This window comes from Sturnira hondurensis, unplaced genomic scaffold, assembly GCF_014824575.4.
Source record: "Sturnira hondurensis isolate 20B ecotype Veracruz unplaced genomic scaffold, ASM1482457v3 Scaffold0008710, whole genome shotgun sequence".
Taxonomy (NCBI): Eukaryota; Metazoa; Chordata; class Mammalia; order Chiroptera; family Phyllostomidae; genus Sturnira; species Sturnira hondurensis.
This window is the reverse complement of record NW_028081341.1, coordinates 4395137-4413651: the sequence shown is the minus strand read 5'-3', so window position 1 is coordinate 4413651 and position 18515 is coordinate 4395137. Positions and strand designations below refer to the sequence as shown.

Sequence of the window (18515 nt, the reverse complement as noted above, 5' to 3'; positions counted from 1 at the left end):
TTCTCATGAAAACACTAATGCCATTGTAGCTCCGATGAAAAAATTTTTTAGGGAGAACTTCAATGGTGGATACAGAAAAATAATGTCAGTTACTTAATCATGAAAATAAAATTAGAGCAACATCCTAGAAATTTGAAATGCCAGGGATTTGAAAAAATACACCTCCCATCACCAGTTTAGAGTTATTTAATATATTCATTAAATAAAAATAGAGGGCAGGAACAGCAGTTGCTTTGAATTATGTGCTATTTGGGATCAGCAACAGTGGATTAACAAGGTTTTACTATGTTTCAGATGTTTGTCAATGATTGATTATCAGCATTCATATCTACATATGCTTACCAGGCTTTGGGGGCACAAGGTTTTTGAGACAGAGGTTATGTCTTTTATTGATTCTGTGCAAGGCCAGACCACACTGGAGAGCCCTAATATGTTGGCAGAGCACTTTGACCATTGATAACTGTATGCAGACTATTAAGCTCAAAACCCCAAGACCAAGGTGGAAACAGCCTGGGAAGAAAGCCTGAAAAGGCTTTTTATGACTAAAAAGCCCTAAGCAAGCATATAGCTTTCCCAATCAGCAAAAGTACTTGGCTCCAGCCTGTCATTAAAATGTGGGCATGAGCCCAGTGCTAGGTCCAGAAAAGCAGCCCCCTTCCGGATCCGTGAGCAGGCTTCCCCAAGCAGAGCAGGAAGCCCTGGTTTCAGGCCTCCTGGAAGCTAAGAAGGCTCCTTGAGTGGCCTGGACTCCAGCTCCCACCTGGATAAGTTGGAGAAGTGATGGCTTTCAGGCTGAGGCCCGCAGAAGCAGAATTCCCAAATTCCCAGCCAAAGAACATAATCCTGAAGTGGAAAAACAAATGAAATTTATACAAACTGAACCCAACAATTCCCTTTCCTCTTTGGAAAGGAAAAGGTTGGGAGATAGCTGTGGACAAACACTATACAAGGGGTACCTCCTTCCTTCTTCTTATGGTAGAAGCCTGAGGAAACTCTGCACAGAGTTAACAGATGAGGTCAGAAGGTGCAATCCATCCAGAAGTCTCTCTGATTGGCGGCACCCTCCATGGGACTCCCTACACCATCATGACGGATTTCCTTTGGTTCTTAATTTTTGTTTAGCTTCTGGTTCTTTGACTGAGTGAAGCAATTGGATTTCTTAACCAGACTTAAATTGTTAAGTCCCAATTGCACAAGGGAGGAAACATTCTCAAGTAATTTTCATTCAGATGAAATGGGGATAAACTGGTCTTGAAATAGAAGGAAAGAATTAAAATAGTAACTCTATTCCCAGGTATGTTTTTCTCCTGTAGGAAACAGTGGTTTAAAGTTTATGGAGCAGGTTAATGAGTTGGAGAAACTTGCCTTTTGGCTCATGTCCTAAAATAAGACTTTTAAACATACTTCAAAAATATACAACACTCTCATTAATGGTGAATAAAGAAGTGGATTTTGAATCAGGATGTAAAGGCAGAATGATTCATACAATATGTAGCAGAAATGAGTTTTTTTCAGAAATAAAATATTTCATTGATTAAATGATTTCTGTAACACCATGGGCATTTATTTTTCTCCATTGTGTTCTTTGATATTTTTCAAAATTTTCTTCAATAAATATATTTCACTAGAGTGGAGAAAAGAGACTAAATTTGAGAGTTGAAAAATTGATGCGATTTAAAGAGGACTTTTCAAGAGGTAGAGTTATCTTCAAAAATCTGTAGAAAAGGAAAGTAAAAAAATAATTTTTGGCTTTGCTGGAAGGTCATGGAATGAATTGGAAGACTTTTAATCTTGTTCTTTTATTCTAATTCTGTTTCTTTTTTTTATGGCTCCAAAGCAGAAGCCTTTGTCCTCTTTTCTAATAATAAGTTAATCAGAATATGTGTAACTTGCAAAGTGGAGCATCTACCAACTTGTCACAGTTGCTTAGTTTCTCTTGTGGTCAGTGTGCATTCAACCACACCTCTTAGGAGTTCCCGCCAAGAGGAGGCCTAGGTAAAAACCCTTCGCTTACTTTTGCACAACCAAAAGGAGGATAACAACCAATCTAAAATTAATAAACAACCAGAAGTACCAGAAAATAAAACTGCATGGAACTCTGACAACCAAGGAATTAAAGAAAAAGGCAACCAGAACAACCAAACTGGGAAGGCAGCAGACCACATGGGCCAGCTCAGAAAAACTGAGGCAAGGCAGCAGACCAGACAGGCAGGGCTGGCTGTGGCAAGGCTGCGGGATGCATGGGTGGGGCTGACTTAAGGGGAAACTGAGACTCAGAGTTGACTGTGGACTACTGTGGTTGCGGGTCCCAGTCTCGTATGTTGGAAAGTGAGCTAGAGAGGAGCAGGTGAGCTGCATTGTTCCCTCACTGGCCCTTATCCCCACAGGCAGTGCCATAGTGCAGCAAAGAGGGTTGCTCTGCCCAGGTGAATACCTAAGGCCTTGCTCCCTAGAACTTACCAGGTAAGCAAAGACAAAGAAATATGTCCCAAATGAATGAACACAGCAAAAACTCAGAAAGAGAACTAACTAAGTGATGAGGAGCTAGACAACCTATCTGATGGAGAATTTAAAGCCCTGAAAATCAAAATGCTCACAGATCTGAGTGAGCTTGATCAAAAAATGAAAAACAAAAAACAAATGAAAGATACCCAAAATGAAATAAAGCAAAATATTCAGGGAACCAACAGTGACAGGAAGGAAACCATGACTCGAAGCAACAGTTTGGAACAAAAGAAAGAAATAAAGATCCAACTGAATCACAATGAAGAAATAAGAATAAAAAAAATGCAGAGAGGCTGAGGACTCTCTGGGATGACTTGAAATGTTCCAATATCTGAATTATAGGGGTGCAAGAAGGAGAAGAGGAAGAGCAAGAAATTGAAAACTCATTTGAACAAATAATTAAAGAAAATTTCCCCAATCTTGTGAAGGAAATAGACTTCCAGGAAGCCCAGAGAGTCCCAAAGAAGTTGCACCCAAGAAGGAACACACCAAGGCACATCATAAGGTCAAGACTAAAATGAAGGAGAGAATCCTAGAAGCAGCAAGAGATAAGGGGACAGTCACCTACAAAGGAGTACCCATCAGACTGTCAGCTAATTTCTCAAAAGAGACCTTGCAGGCTAAGAAGGGGCTGGAAAGAAGTATTCCAGGTCATGAAATCCAAAGACCTACATCCAAGATTGCTCTATCCAGAAAAGTTATTATTTAGAATGGAAGGGCAGGAAAAGTGCTTCCTAGATAAGGTCAAGCTAAAGGAGTTCATCATCACCAAGCTATTATTGTATGAAAGGCTAAAGGAACTTATCTAAGAAAAAGAAGATAAAACTATGAACAGTAAAATGACAACAAACTCACAACTATCAACAAATGAACCTAAAAGAAAAGAAAAACAATGAAAACAAAAACTAAATAAGCAACTAGAATAGGAACAGAATCTGAGAAATGGAGATCACATGGAGGGAGTTCAGTGGGGAGGGGGAAGGGAGGAATAGGGGGGAAAGGTACAGGGAAGAAGAAGCATAATTAGTAGGCATAAAATAAATGGGGAGAGATAAAAATGGCATAGGAAACAGGAGTCAAGGAACTTATATGTACAACCCATGGACATGAACTAAGGAGGGGGTGCTGGAAGGATGAAGGACAGGGTGGAAGGGGGATTTAGGGGAAAAATTGGGAAAACTGTAATAGCATAATTAATAAAAATACTTTAAAAAAGAAAGGTAAAGAAAAAACCACATCTGTTGGACCATATGAACCAGCTTTGCTCACTGTGAGCTGCTGGATGCCAAAAGCACTACTAATCTCTGGGTTAGATGGCAACAAATGAGGCTTATTGTTAGTAGTATAATTTTTTAGATCTTGAAAGAAATTTGAATTGAATAATAGATAAACCTAACATTGATGCTGCCCCTCCCTTCTTTCTTTTCTTTTTTTCTTTCTATTTTCTTTCCTTCCTCGATTTCTCTTTTTTCCTCCTTTCTGTCTCTGTCCCTCCTTTCCTTCCTTTCTTCTTCTCTTTCTTCTCTTCTTCCTCCCTCCTTCCTTGCCTTTCTTCTTCCTTTCTTCCTACTTGTAGTAAATATCCACTGAAGACATGCAACAAACTAGGGGCTGTGTTAGGTACCAGATGTATTAAGAAGTAACAAGCACAATCCCTACCTCCATGGAGGTTATGTTCTAACAGAAGAAAATCCCTTGGGGGAAGGCAGAAATGGGTGTGTTCTTCTGAACTGTGTAATAGAGGAAGAAAGAAAAGACAATAGCTATACTTCGGGGCTAATCAAAATGTAGGTCCCCGTATACTATGTAGAATATGTTTATAGCTGTTGCCAAACAAACAAACAAAAAACTATTCTCTCATTAGCTTTGGGCAGACAAGCTTAATTTCCTGACAGCAGAGACGAAGTATAGCCATGACCAGAAGCAATATCTTACCTTGAGGTGTAATTTGGAAGGTGAGGGTTCCAGTATTTCCTGTGCTGCAAGAAACTCTGGAAATAACCCATTTTTTGCAGTGCAAAGAAATAGTTTGAGAGCTTATTAAATTTGTTTTTGGTATTTTTAAAAACACACACTGTTATGTCAATCTCTTTTTTCCACCTGCAGAAAAAACAATTTGCCTAATATTATCAGCAAGTACACCAAAACTTCTCTACCTGAGTTCCAGGTATACCTAGAGTCAGATCTCTTGGTTATTTGCTTATTGGAAGCTTCCAGATCCAAGGAGAAGCTGGAGGTGTTTATTGTTCCCACATCCCCACCTCCCTCTCTCTCTCTTGACTTTTCTGATAGGCCCCGGAGCACACCAGGGAATTTGAACTTGTGAGCTTGACAATGACTACATTATCAATAAACACCCTACAAAGTGATTCAGTGGCCTGGGAGCAAAGAGGAAAGGATAGAAAATTGGTAGGAAGGTGACATAAGAAGATTTTGTGGACAGAAGGAATGTTATAATGATAGAACATTTATATAATATTTATCACTATGTTATAATGATAGAACATTTATAAAATTCTAATGTCAACATATGTGTTGACATTATGATTAAAGTGTTCATCTGGGCCAGTGGTTCTCCAACAGGAGACATTTGGCACTGGAGGACATTTGGTGCTGCATGGAGACATATTTGGATATTTGGTTGTCACAATGGGAGGGGGATGCTACTGGTATCTAGTGGGCAGAGATCAGGGGTGCTACTCAACATCCTATAGTGCACAGGACAACCCCCCAACAAGGAATTATCCAACCCCATGTGTCCATCATGCTGAGGTAGAGAACTTTTGCTTTACAGAAGGGACAGCTAGAGAAAAGACTGAATGATAACAGCAGGACATCAGAGGAATTTGTCCATGGAACAAGTGAGGTAAGGGGGAAAAGTATGTATGGAAAATATATTTAACAGATACTGCCTTTCCTCTCCTGTGTGTTCATGAGGGTAGAAGAGTATACTTGGTAATCGCATTAGACCCAAAATACATAAGCAAGCAAAGTTTGTAATATCTTGGCTAAATCGAAAATGAAAACTTCTCACCTAGACTATAATTAGTAAGAATGAACAACTTCCTAATTTCTACCCAATTCACCAGGGCATTTTTAAAAAATATATTTTATTGATTATGCCATTACAGTTGTCCCATTTCCCCCCCTTCATTCCCCTCCATGCTGCACACCCCTCCCCCACATTTCCCCCTTTAGTTCATGTCGATGTGTCATTAGTTCTCTAGCTTCTACATTTCCCACACTGCTCTTGCCCTCCCCCTGTATATTTTTCCCCCACCATGTATGCTACTTATTCTCTATACCTTCTCCCCCCTCTCTCCTCCTCCCACTCCCCTGTTGCTAACCCTCCATGTGTTCTTCATTTCTATGGTTCCACTCCTGATCTAGCTGTCCTCTTAGTTTGCTTTTGTTTTAGGCGTGGTCGTTAATAACTGAGTTTGCTGTCCTTTTACTGTTCGTATTTTTAATCTTCTTTTTCTTAGATAAGTCCCTTTAACATTTCATATAACAAGGGCTTGGTGATGATAAACTCCTTGAATTTGATCTTATCTGAGAAGCGCTTTCTCTGCCTTTCCATTCTAAATGAAAGCTTTGCTGGATAGAGCAATCTTGGCTGTAGGTCTTTGGATTTCATGACCTGGAATACTTCTTTCCAGCCCCTTCTTGCCTGTAAGGTCTCTTTTGAGAAATCAGCTGACAGTCTGGTGGGCACTCCTTTGTAGGTGACTGTCCCCTTATCTCTTGCTGCTTCTAGGATTCTCTCCTTCATTTTAGTCTTGGCTAATGTAATTATGATGTGCCTTGGTGTGTTCCTCCTTGGGTCCAACTTCTTTGGGACTCTCTGAGTTTCCTGGACTTCCTGGAAGTCTATTTCCTTTGCCAGACTGGGGAAGTTCTCCTTTATTATTTGTTCAAATACGTTTTCCACTTGTTGCTGTTCCTCTTCCCCTCCTGGTACCCCTATAATTCGGGTGTTGGAATGTTTAGAGATCTCCTGGAGGTTCCTAAGCCTCTCCTCATTTTTTTTTGAATTCTTGTTTTTTCATTCTTTTCTGTTTGGTTGTTTCTTTCTTCCCCTCCACTGATATGAGTCCCAGTTTTCTTTCCATCACTATTGATTTCCTGTACATTTTCCTTCATTTCACTTAGTGTAGCCGTCATTTTTTCATCTAATTTGCGACCAAAATCAACCAGTTCTATGAGCATCCTGATCACCAGTATTTTGAACTGTGCATCTGATAGGTTGGCTGGCTATGTCTTAGTCACTTAGAAGTATTGGCTCTGGGGCTTTGATTTGTTCTTCTGACTGAGCCATTTTTGGTCAGGTCGCACCTGTTAGGTATGAGGGGCAGAGCCTTAGGTGTTCTCCAGGGCAGGGCAACCGAGTTGCTGGGTCCAGAAGCTGTATGTAGGGGTGGGGTCAGAGAGGGAATAATGGCACTTGCTCTGCTCTCTCTCTCTGATTTTGGTCCCCTCTGCTGCTTCCCACAAGCAAATTGGGCCCTTCTGATGTTGGTTCCTGGGTGGGTGGGCTTGTGTACGTTCTAGGACCCTGTGGGTCTCTCCAATAAACTCTCCCGTGAGGCTGGGAGTCTCTCCCAGCACCTCGACTCCCACAAGTTTTTTCAATTGGTGCTTTTAGGCTTTATTTCTCATCACCGGGGCCCTGAGTTGCGTGGTTTGTCTCACTGCCCATTTTTTGCCTGGTTTATTTGCGTGCGAATGTGTGTCCATGTTCAGCCAGCCGCCTTGCGAGTCTTACTGGTTTTTCTGGTTTTCTCCCTGCACCAGGGTCACCAACCACTGCCTTTTTCTGCTGGGACCCCTCTGTGCCAGCTGCCGATTCTGCCCCTCTTACTGGTCTGGATGAACGGTTCGTTGTTGTCGGACTTTGGTACAGTTCAGTTTTCTGTCTATTCTGGTTGTGTTTTTGTTTCTAAATCTTTGATGTCCTTAAATTTGCTTGTGTGAGGAGGTACAGTATTTCCACCTTAGCCTCCATCTTGGCTGGAAGTCCCACCAGGGCATTTTAACACTCAGTCATCTCATTTCCTTCCAAAGCTGTAAAGGTGTCACAATTTCAATCTCCCTGCAGCAGAATTTTCCTACAACCCAGAGCCTAGTCATTTCACTTGGGTGATGTTTTTGATGGCTGTGCCTGACAGCATTAAGGAAAATTGTTCACATTTGTGTCTCAGATGCTATAATGAGCTGTGTTTATATTCTTCAAGTCAGAGCTATCCCAGAGGACTTCCAGGTGTTAAGGGCAAAAACCTCAGGAAGAATGAGCTACCTTTGAAAGTCTGCTGCCCCAGCATGTGCAGTTGCTGTCTGAATTCATACAAACATAAACCCAGAGTGGTACTTCTGTGTTGGTCCAGAAGAGTCTCTCCTGCCTGGTTCCCTGTAGGGAGTGGGAGTTCTGTAGTTCTTCTCTGGGCTTGTCCTTCATGCTCAGGATGTTTCCCATGTGGCTATATGTCAGGAAAATTTTACTCTCATCCTTTGCTCAACAAGTGTTAGCATTGCTTGAAAAATTCCACCAAGGAAAGATTGATTGACTTGGAAATGAAAAAAAAATACATGTATTTCAGGTCCTAGAAACCAGGCTCAGGAGGGAGCAGGCGGCCTTCTGTTTTTGGCACCAAATCTAGCAGCATTGCTTAATGAGAACTGCCTGTCTGGTGGGATCAAGGGCTTGGGCTCTGCAGGCTGGTTGGCCCCCACGAACTCCGGGGTTGAAGGTTCATGCCCTCGCACTTCTGCTTCCAGTCAATCATTTGAAGGTTTCAAACATACCCCCAACAGAAACCTTCTCCATTTCAGGATGTCCTGAATGCCAGTTTTGAAATTCGGGAAGGGAGCAAGAGGCAACTGATAACAGATGCTGTGATTTGGACACCTCCCATCATTTCTCTGTGTGGACCAGTTCCCCAGGGGCCAAAGGTCAGTAGCTTTGATTGGACTCATTGTTCCACACTGACAGCTGGATGTTCATTCTTGTCTGTCTCTTGCTGCTTCTGAATCTGGTCTCACCAAACTGGATTCACAAGGCTTGACATGGGAATTCAAACCAAGGCTATTCATCTCTCACCATCTACAGTAACTTATTTATTGGGTACTAACAACAGACTCTAAAAAACAGTAGACCCAACCAAAAGGCTGCATAGCCAATTCCATTTTTTAGGCCTGCTCCAAACTTTTCAACTCCAGACACTTTTCTTCAACTGACCCTGTCATTGCTCTCACTTTTGTTCTTTTGGGCATGGAGGTGAATGGGAATAGAAAGAAACTGTGCTTTATTTATTAAGTGAATTAACTCCCAGGGAATGTTCATTGTTTGGACATCTACTTTGTCTGCTGGTTACATAGCTACTTCAGCTTCCTTTTAATTAGTGTTTTGCATGCTATATGATTTGTCATCTTGTTACTTTTAATCCATATATATCTTCACTATTTAAAGTGAGTTTTCTTGTAGATTAAATGTAGTGTAGGATGAATGAGGCTGGAGTTGTTCTTGAGTCACCATGTCTTTGGAAAACATGGGTGTGACCAGTTTGTTTAAAGGGGCTGCAAGGCAATAGATCTGGGAACATGGGAACAGACTCAGAATAAAGAAAAAGAGAAATCAACCCAGAAAAAGAAGCATGGCAGCAGACCCAGTTAATGACATAAGGTCAAGTTGAACAAACAGGCAACATAGGCATTGGGTGAAATTCCAAAAGGAGGGCTGCTGCTCCCTAAGTTTAGAGTATGTGCTGGAGATCATGTCAGAGCGAGTTCAAAAACAGAGAACCCAACTACCAAGAAGAAATGAGAAAGGAGGCCGACTCTGTGTTGCTGTCATAAAGAATAGGGAGACTGGTTTCTGGAAAATTGGATGGAACTGTGAAGAAGGTGGGGCACCAAAGTCAGAGGGCACATGTAGATGTGGAGAGGAGTGAATCAGTTGAAGAGATATTTAAGGAATAAAACCAACAGGGCTTGATGATCAATTGAACATGGAGGGTGAGGAAGACAAATATGAATTTCTGGATTTTGATTAATGACACTTGCTGGATAGGGCAAGATTCTGTGAAGAGAGCACTAAGTGCAGTTTGGAACATGTCCAATTTGAGGTGCCCTTTAGGCATCCAGAAAGAGGTCAGTAAATGGAGTGAGCTCAGTAGAGAAATTAGACATAGAGATTTAAAATTGGGAGAACTTGCACAAAATGGTAAAGGAGGAGATAGTATAGATGGCATTGTCTAAGAACAGATTAGGAAGGAACTGAAGTGGTCAACATCTCATGAGATGCTGTGTGTCAAGATGAGGCCAAACATTGATGGAACTATGTGATGCTGTAAACAGTTTTCACATCAGTCAGTGTTGTTTCAGTAGAGTGAAGACACTGAATGCCTGATGGAGTATGGGAAGGTATCAAGGTGAGGAAACAGAAGCAGAACATCTGAACAGCCCTATGAGAAACTTGACAGAAAAGATGAGGTGAAAGAGAAAAGATATTGAAGAATAAGATTATGGAAGGGATGAGATAAACTGAAATCGAACAGCTTCGAATGAACATAATCAAAAGTTGAGCTTTGAGAATAAATAGACCATGCAAAAGAACCAATGTTCATTAAACCATTTTTTCTGTCTCTCCTTAATTAGTAATTGGTTTTTGGCTGTGACATATTTGCTTGTTAATTGCTATGCTGCCTATTTAATCATGCTTTTATAATTCTCTTAGAACATGGCTGAAAAAGATCCAAAGGGAGACCTGAATTCCTTTCCATAAATCACCCATTTTAAGACAGCACAACTACAAGTCCTCACCCCATTTTATTTTACATTCTTGAATGTGCATCCCACAGTAAGAATGATGCTCATGGGAAAAGATTTGGCAAGTTCCACACGACTCCCTTTTCATGCTCCTACTATAATCACAAGCAACTATGTTCTTCAACATATTTTACATCTATATTTTTAAAGTAACTTTAAAAAGAGGGTAGGCTACTCTCTGGGGTCTATGACATGCCCTTCAAGTTGAATTTGAAAGGTGATTAATTACAGCAGTGTCTGTTCAGTTTCAAAGTTCAAATTAAATGCACTTCAAAACTCTTATTAAAGGGAATATATTTTACACACCTGTCACTTCAGAGAAGGGCTGATTCAAGTCAAAATTATGAGGGAGGCAAAGCAAGTCATTAGAATTCACATACCCTTCTCTGTTGGATAAAAGAATCTTCTAATAATCCATGAGTGGCCTTGTCTTAAGTACTCTAATTCTCCACAAGTTCTGTGATTTCAGAATTGATGTGATTCAAAGATGGAAAGGACTTGAAAGCTCACTGAGGCCCAGAGCCATGAGGGGACATAGCTGAGTTGTCAGTGAGTGAGGAGAATGAGATCGTTAGAGCATGCCCTGAGGGCTTTGTGCTGCTAGTCTAGTACTGTGTCTGATGGGAGACTTGAGAGTTGGAAAATAAGAGTATTAGATAGTAGTCAATAAACTTAGCAATCAGTGCATGTAAAGCTATTATTTCAGGAACTGAAGGTATGACCCACCATGACTCCAGGAGACCACAAGCAGTTCCACCTTTGTGTCTCAGGACCGCAAAGCAATTGAGATGGTGTCTAGGCTGTTGTGCTCAGGGTCAGACACCCATCACCCAGGACACACATAAAGACCACTGCCAAGAACACAGAAAAATGCTGTAGCATTTTATCTGATTAACCTTTTCCATGAATTCCAAACCCCTTACTTACACTTTTCTTGTCCTTATCAAAAGGGTCAGTTTGAACTAGAATGTAAGACGGTTTGTTAGAGTACATAACTTGCCATATGCTCAGATTGCTGTCCATAAAGACTCAATCTGTCTTTATTGGTTCTCATAGTTACAGGCAGCACGAATGCTGGCTTTTCTGGTTTCATATTTGCTGCGGCAGGAGGTGGCAAAATACAGCAGAAGCTAAATGTAGCCTCATGCTTGTTTGTAAATGGAGTTTCATTGTAACACAGCCTCACTCATTCATTTACAGATCCTTTATGGTGGCTTTCACTCTACAGTTGCAGAGTAGTTGCCACAGAGACAGTATGGCCTTCAAACCCTAAAATATGTACTATCTGACCTTTATAAACATTGGCTGCCTATCCTGGCTGCACTTTAAAATCACTCCCAAAAATTGTACAGGGTGCCAGGCCACACTCTAGACTTCATCTCTAATCTTTCAGGATGGGCTCCAGGAATTGGCATTTGTAAAAAAATAAAAGGTGGTTTTAATGCTCAGCCAGGTTAAGAATCACTGCATCACATCATGCTGGTTATAAAGCACATTACCTTGAAAACACATTTCAAGATCTAAGTGCATTTTCATATGGGATATGAGACTGGATAAAGCCCTCCAGAACTGCACTTCACAAATTTTTGCTAATATCAGAACCCCCTGGAGAGCTCGTTAGAACTCTACTTGCTGGGTCATGTCCCCTGAGATTCTGATGAGTAGGGCTACAGAACTGGCATTTCCAACAAGTTCACAGGTGGTGCTGATGCTGCAGACCCATGACCATACTGCACAGCACTGACTTAGATCAAAGGGGCCTGCATCTGTAATGAGTAAGTCAAGTTCTGTGAACCAGGGGGTGGGGTTGGGAATAGATTTATGGACTAACTGCTGGGAGTGTTCCAGACCACACTGTAAAGACTCTCAACTCCTCTGCTCAAATCATCCTTGTCCTCCCCCCCCCCCTGCAACCCCGCCTATAAGACTCAAAATCAAGCCATTCTTGTTCCAGGTCTTCACTGCCATATAGGTTCTCTTTTGTTGTGTTTTTAAAAAATCCCTGGGTACTATTTTGAGTCTTGCAAAGTAACTGTATTTTGAATGAAGAGGCAGGATGGTAGACACGAGCAAATTTCAGGCAAAAAAATAGATTATATGTCACAAAGTAGTAAGTTGGATAAATATTTGTGGGAATCATGAATGTGAAAACACAAAATGAAGAAAAGGAACAGAGACAGGCAGAGTCAGAGGGCTTTGAAACCACAAAAATGATTTTATTTTGAAGCAGAAAACAACAGCAATGAAGAGAATAGCTTGGGCTGGGTGAGGTCTTGGCAGTGTGACTCGAGTACCAGGGACTGAATTTGTCCAGGTGAAAGGAGCAACACAGAGAACCAACTTTCCATTTACAAACTCAGCAAATCACCACCACATCTTCATGACACTAATTAATGGATTCCCATTTACACTGGCTTGGATTGCTTTTCAGCTTTCAGATTTTTCATTATGATGTAAATATTTTTGAAAGTGAAGGAGCCAGTGCAGTGAAGATTTTGGTGTCCACTTTTCTTCTCTTTTTGATATATCAGGCATTGACTCAATTACAGGAAAAGTAGAAAATATTTGTGAGACTTTTCCTTTAAAAAATCCACAAAGAACAAGAGTTTCTTATCTACAGCACTACTTATATTTTGGGCCAGACAATTCTTTGTCATAGCTGTGCTGTACATTGTAGGAGGTTGAGCAGCATTCCTGGTCTCTATTCATGAGATGCCGGGTGCACCCTCTCCCAAGTTCGAACCAAAAATGACTCCAGACATTGACCAATTGCCCCCTTGTTGAGAAGCACTATTTTGAAAATAACCTTCCTCCCCCATTATTGTCTTTGTATTCTTCTTAACACTTTGCAAGGGCAGACCAGATAGATCATCAACTTCCCAACATTAAAAGCACATGCAAGTGAGCATATATGTCTGTCTCTGCAAGCAATGCATATATGCCTGGAGCCAGAATGGAATTCCACGTTCATTGGAGGGTGCTGGTTTGGTTCGTTGGCAAGCTTAAGATCAATATATCAGTACCATAATAAAATGCCTGTTTGTCATCTGCTCTTTTCCTCTTCTCCAGCAGAAACCATCATTAATATTTGCAGTCAGTTTTTGAAGTCATTTTCTTTTAATGCTGGGAAGAAAATCTTCATCCAAGCTCTTTCTCATATTAATCTATTTAGATTCCTACTTGAATTATATGGCCAGCCACTTTGACATTAGATCCAGGTTTCTTCATTTGTATCCATGTAGAAGAGAGGTGCCATATTTCTGAGTTTTGTTTTGAGGACTGGCTGCATAATTTGAGGCCCAGTGCAAAATGAAAATGCAGGCTCTTTGTTCAAAACTATTAAGAATCTCAAGATGGTGATAGCATTGTTGACATAAACACGATGGATCCAGCAGCCTCAGCTGGCACTGCATCAATTTTGTTGTATTAATTTAATTGGCACTGCCATCTTTTCCTCCCCTGGGTTACAATGCTTCTCATGAAGGACCTCAAAAACAAAATACTGTGACCCTGATCCATTTAAAGAACTGTACTGCAGTATGTATACCATATATTTTTTAGACTTTCAAAAAAATCCACATGGAAATATTTTCTACATCATTACAGTAATGAAAGTAAACAATGTGGACTTCCACCATATACATATTTTCTGGTAAATATGACAACATGGACATAACTGGTATTATCCACAATGTTTTAAGTTAGCAAAGAGTGAGACTTCCACAACAAAATTATAACATAATCCCTTGTCTTTATAAAAATAGTCAAAACATAACCTAAATGGCTTGCAGTGAAAATTTGAGTAGTAATTGCTTTATATTGAAAAACATTATATTCATGGAAATATTGTCCTTCTGGTAAATGCTTTACATTAACTTCGTAAGGCAAACTGTAGTATTTATTGGTACCTGGAGACCATGAATTTTAGACCCTTTTATTTAAAACCTGTTAATGTACAAAGTGCATTAAAATATTCATTATTCAGCTACCAAAAACAGTATGTAAAAGTTACTAAGACAACACTTCAGTTTATTCTGGGAAGGCAAATACGCATTGTTTTTATATTATAAAAAAATCCTATTAGGTTTCCAAAGAATGATTTTTTCCCATTGAGGTGTTCATCTTTTAGATGTGAAATCGACCTAAGTAGCTATCAAAATATTCATCTGGGTATAAATAATATAGTAAATATAGAGACTCTGTTAAGAAAAAGGAGAGCATCTGCCAGTGAAGAGGACAGAAGCATGGGAGGTCGCCATGAGGTCCAAACTCAAAATCACACAATGTGATATTGAAACAGTGGGTCTATGGATGGAGTGAGTACAGAAGAATAATTGGTTGATTTGCTTAAAAACAAATCACTAAAAACTATGCTTAAATCCACTAGCCTGTTCAATCAAAATGGCTGACCCAGTAGCCCAGATAAATATTTTAGCACATGAAATGATTTGTAGGTATCATGCCTTTCATCAAGGTAGAACTAATGCCAGATTCCAGGTCCAAGGACTGCTTGAGAAAGCCTTACTCTATGGACCATTCTGACATGTCAGGTCAGCATGCCAAAAATCCCACCTGATATTCTATTAGCAGGTTCCATTGGCAGGTTCCAGTGTGGGAATAGCAAATTTGATTTTGTCTTATAACTCTATGGTAAACTATACTAGAATATACAGAGGGACTTCTACATCTTTCAAGATGTGTTTAATGAAAGTCAGTTTATAATAACTTTTGAGGCATGTGTACTAGCAAATAGTACTTTATGCAATGTCCTTTGTCATAAATGTTAAATGCTTGGGGGGTAACTTATATTTGGACATGGCAGTGGTGGTTGGGGCCATGTCCTGGAGAGCAAAATCAACGCACAGTGGTACTGCTATTAGTGGTAGAAAATGTTTATTTCCTCAGCCCCAGTGACAAAAGAAAAGTTATTTGTGTGAGGGCGGAGGGATAGGGCAGCTATTAAATGTAGTGAATAAATTTCACAGGCCTAAAGAAACTATTAATAGGAAGAATGAAATAGATTTATGCCATGAAATAGAATCCTAATTCTGATGAAACACAAATCAGGTTGAATTTCTGAATAATCAGTAGGATTCAAAGTGACTATTTTCAATTGCAATCTCATTCTTAATATTCTTCCAGGATCCTTAATCCTGGGAAAAGCAGGGTACAATATGGCCAAAGGTTTCAGAACCTTTCTTTCCAGGTATTTCACCAGCCATCAGAAGGTAATTAAAGACTTGGCCATTGCAGATTCCAAGCTCCAAATTCAATTCTTTCCATTCTTGCTTTAACTCTCCACTTTAGTTGACCTAACAAAAGCTTCTTACATCACAGTTAAAACACCTCAAGATAAACAAGAGTAAGAATTCCCATTTACTTCCCTACTAGGTTCAAAACTATTTTATTTTTATAGCAGTTGCATATTCTGTTATGCACTGTCATAGACTATGGTGAAATAAAGATTGTAAATAGCTGATAAATGTATGGGCCTCTAAATGTGCAAAACCAAGTAATTCCTAAAAGAATCGTAATCCCCATTATGTTTATTTTATAAATAATCTATAAATTTTCCTGTAAATACAAAAAAATTGAGGAAATTATTAAAGACTATACTTAATACAAAACACAGTAAAGAGGAGGCAAGCAATCGCCTGTTTTGAGACCTATCTTAGCTAATTCCTGGATATTTTTTGGTGAGATTTAATCATACTCAGGAAGCCTGTGCTTTCTTTGTCCCCTAAATGGTGGCCATGAGCCTTTCTATTCCCAAGAAAGCACCTCCATGTGGCCAGGTACTCATGGCAGCTGCTCTGTGCAGTCCAGATGATCTGGGATGGGAAGCCCAGTTATAATGGTCAGACATTTGTTCCACACAGTGAAGGTGGGGCACACAGGCTGGGAGAATGTGATGTCAAAGGTGTAGAGGTGGATGGAGTTCAAAGCATCGTAGAAAGCGATGGAACCATTATCATAGTCCAGCAGGATACCAATGCGCCGGAGGTGGGGGGCTGGCTCGATGGGGATTTCCTTGCTGTTGTGTCTCACCACCCAGTTATTGTGGCAGCGGCACAGTGCCCAGGAAGCAGCATTCTTCCCAATCCACTCATGTTTCGGGGCTGATTTGTATGCAAGGCCAATGGCATACCTGCAGAAACAAAACAGCAACAGGAAAAAAAAATGAGCACATTGCACAGATACGTGAAATACTTTCTATGGTCCTCAGGGGTCCTGAGAATGCATTCCTCTGGTGTCCCTGTTCATTTCCTTCAATGAAAGCTTGGCAAGAGCCCTGACACATATGTTCCTCATCTTCTTCCCTCCCAAACATATAGTGGACAGAAAGGGGCCATTGTATTGACCCACATCCCTGTTTTCAGTTCAGACATTACAAGAGAATTTGAACTCTGTGTTTTGCTGCTTTTTTAAATACTGTCATAAAGACTCACACAATGAATTCTCTAGATCAGCAGCATCCAACAGAACTTTCTGCAATGATTTAAATGTTAGTCTCTGTTCAATATGGTGGTCAGGAGCCACATGTGGCTACCAGGCACTGGAGTTGTGGCTGCTAAGAATGAGAAACTGAACTCTATATATTTATTTAATTTTAATTAAATGAAATAATTTAAATAGCTGCATGTGGCCCATGGCTACATGAACAGCACTACTCTAGACTTTTCCTCTTGACCATTGAATTTTTCAAGTGAGGTCATGTTTGTCATTTTCCACAACTTCAAGTCCACTTTGCAGAAGGCAATCATGCAGAATGATTTTCATTTCTGGGGATAAGTTTCTTGTCACCATACGGCCTCAGTTTTCTCATCTGTAAAACAGGGACAATGACAGTCTCCATCTGAGGTTATTTTGAGGAGCAAAGGAAAGAATACATGTACAATCCTGGGTACAAGGCTGGCATGGAACATTTAGTAACTGTTATTTTATTATTTTTGTCCATTGATACATTACTAATAAGTAATAGATTCGGAATTTAAACCTATGATCATTCAAAAGGCCACAAAAAACATTCTCTAACGCCTACCCTCATCAGAAATTGTGTATTCATCACTGCCAAGAGCTGTTCTGCTTATATTTCCTGCTACACTTTGAAAAATTCTGAATGTCTTTAAGCAGATGGATATCCTGGTTATTCTAAATGTTCTCTCACTGCTCAAAAACATGTTAAGAATTCTTTTCACAATGTTCTAAGTTTCTTAATCTCTTTTTACCCCACTGAGGTATGGCTCTATATGTAAATACTATACATATTACTATGTATAGTATTTCAGTTATGAAGATAAGCAAACCCCACCATTCTTAATAAAGAGTGAATGATTGAGAGCTCAACTTTTAATATGTTATAACAAAAACTAGTCTAACTAGATATTGACATATGTTACCATACCCATGCAGAGACAAAAACCTCATTGGTCTTTGATAAAAGGACATTCTTTTAAAAATCACATGTTGGGTTTAAAATATAATCAGTTTAAAAGTGCTTTGTTTAAAAATCATTGAATTAAAAAAGAGAATGGAATTAATAATCCATTAATTCCAGTGTGTTAACCTGTCTGCCATCAATTCAACCTTTTCTCTTCTCTCTCACAAATCCTGCCCTAGATCACAGGGACAATCCTGGGGCTGCACTTTCCAGAATCTTCTTTCCAGTAGGAGTCAGGATAAGGTTCTGCCAGTGTGGGTCCCTTGCACAAGACCCAGAAGTTCTAAGAGAAGAGTAAACACTCTTTTCCAGACAGCAGAGGTAAGCTTTATGGAAGCTTTTGGGTGAGCTCCTGGGCATACTAGCCTGTGGGCTGTGGGTCAGCTTCCAGCACCCACAGCACATCCAGGCTTCATGGACTGGAATGGCAGGCTCCCTGACTTGTGCTCCCAGCCTTTCCTCAGCTCCAGTAAGCCCCTGGTTCTCTTCCTCCTTGGAGTATCTAGGGTAACTTTTGTTTTTCTATTGAAGCCTAACTGAGGCACTTTGGAAAGGTTTTTGTTTTGTAATTTTGGGGTATTTTCCCCATGGATATTCTCTGTGCTCTGGTAGACAATGTTGCCATTTTTTCAGATAATTTGGAATCTACATTTGCAACACAAAATAGCCACATATCTGTATTGTTTCCTTCTTGTTGCTGCATACCACTTTTATTTTTTTATTAAAGAACTTTGACATTTATTCC

The 18515-nt window shown here is 40.1% G+C and overlaps 1 protein-coding gene across 4 annotated transcripts in view; it reads right to left on the bottom strand.

Moving 5' to 3' along the window:
* Positions 1-12521: 12521 nt before the first annotated feature.
* Positions 12522-18515, bottom strand: part of MID1 (midline 1) — a 372089-nt gene continuing 366095 nt past the window's right edge. For all 4 annotated transcript variants that reach the window (XM_037055572.1, XM_037055570.1, XM_037055573.1 and 1 more), the window contains exon 10: positions 12522-16477. In XM_037055572.1, the coding sequence (XP_036911467.1) occupies positions 16129-16477 (349 nt within the window). In that variant the 3' untranslated portion in view covers positions 12522-16128. The remainder of the gene's footprint in view (positions 16478-18515) is intronic.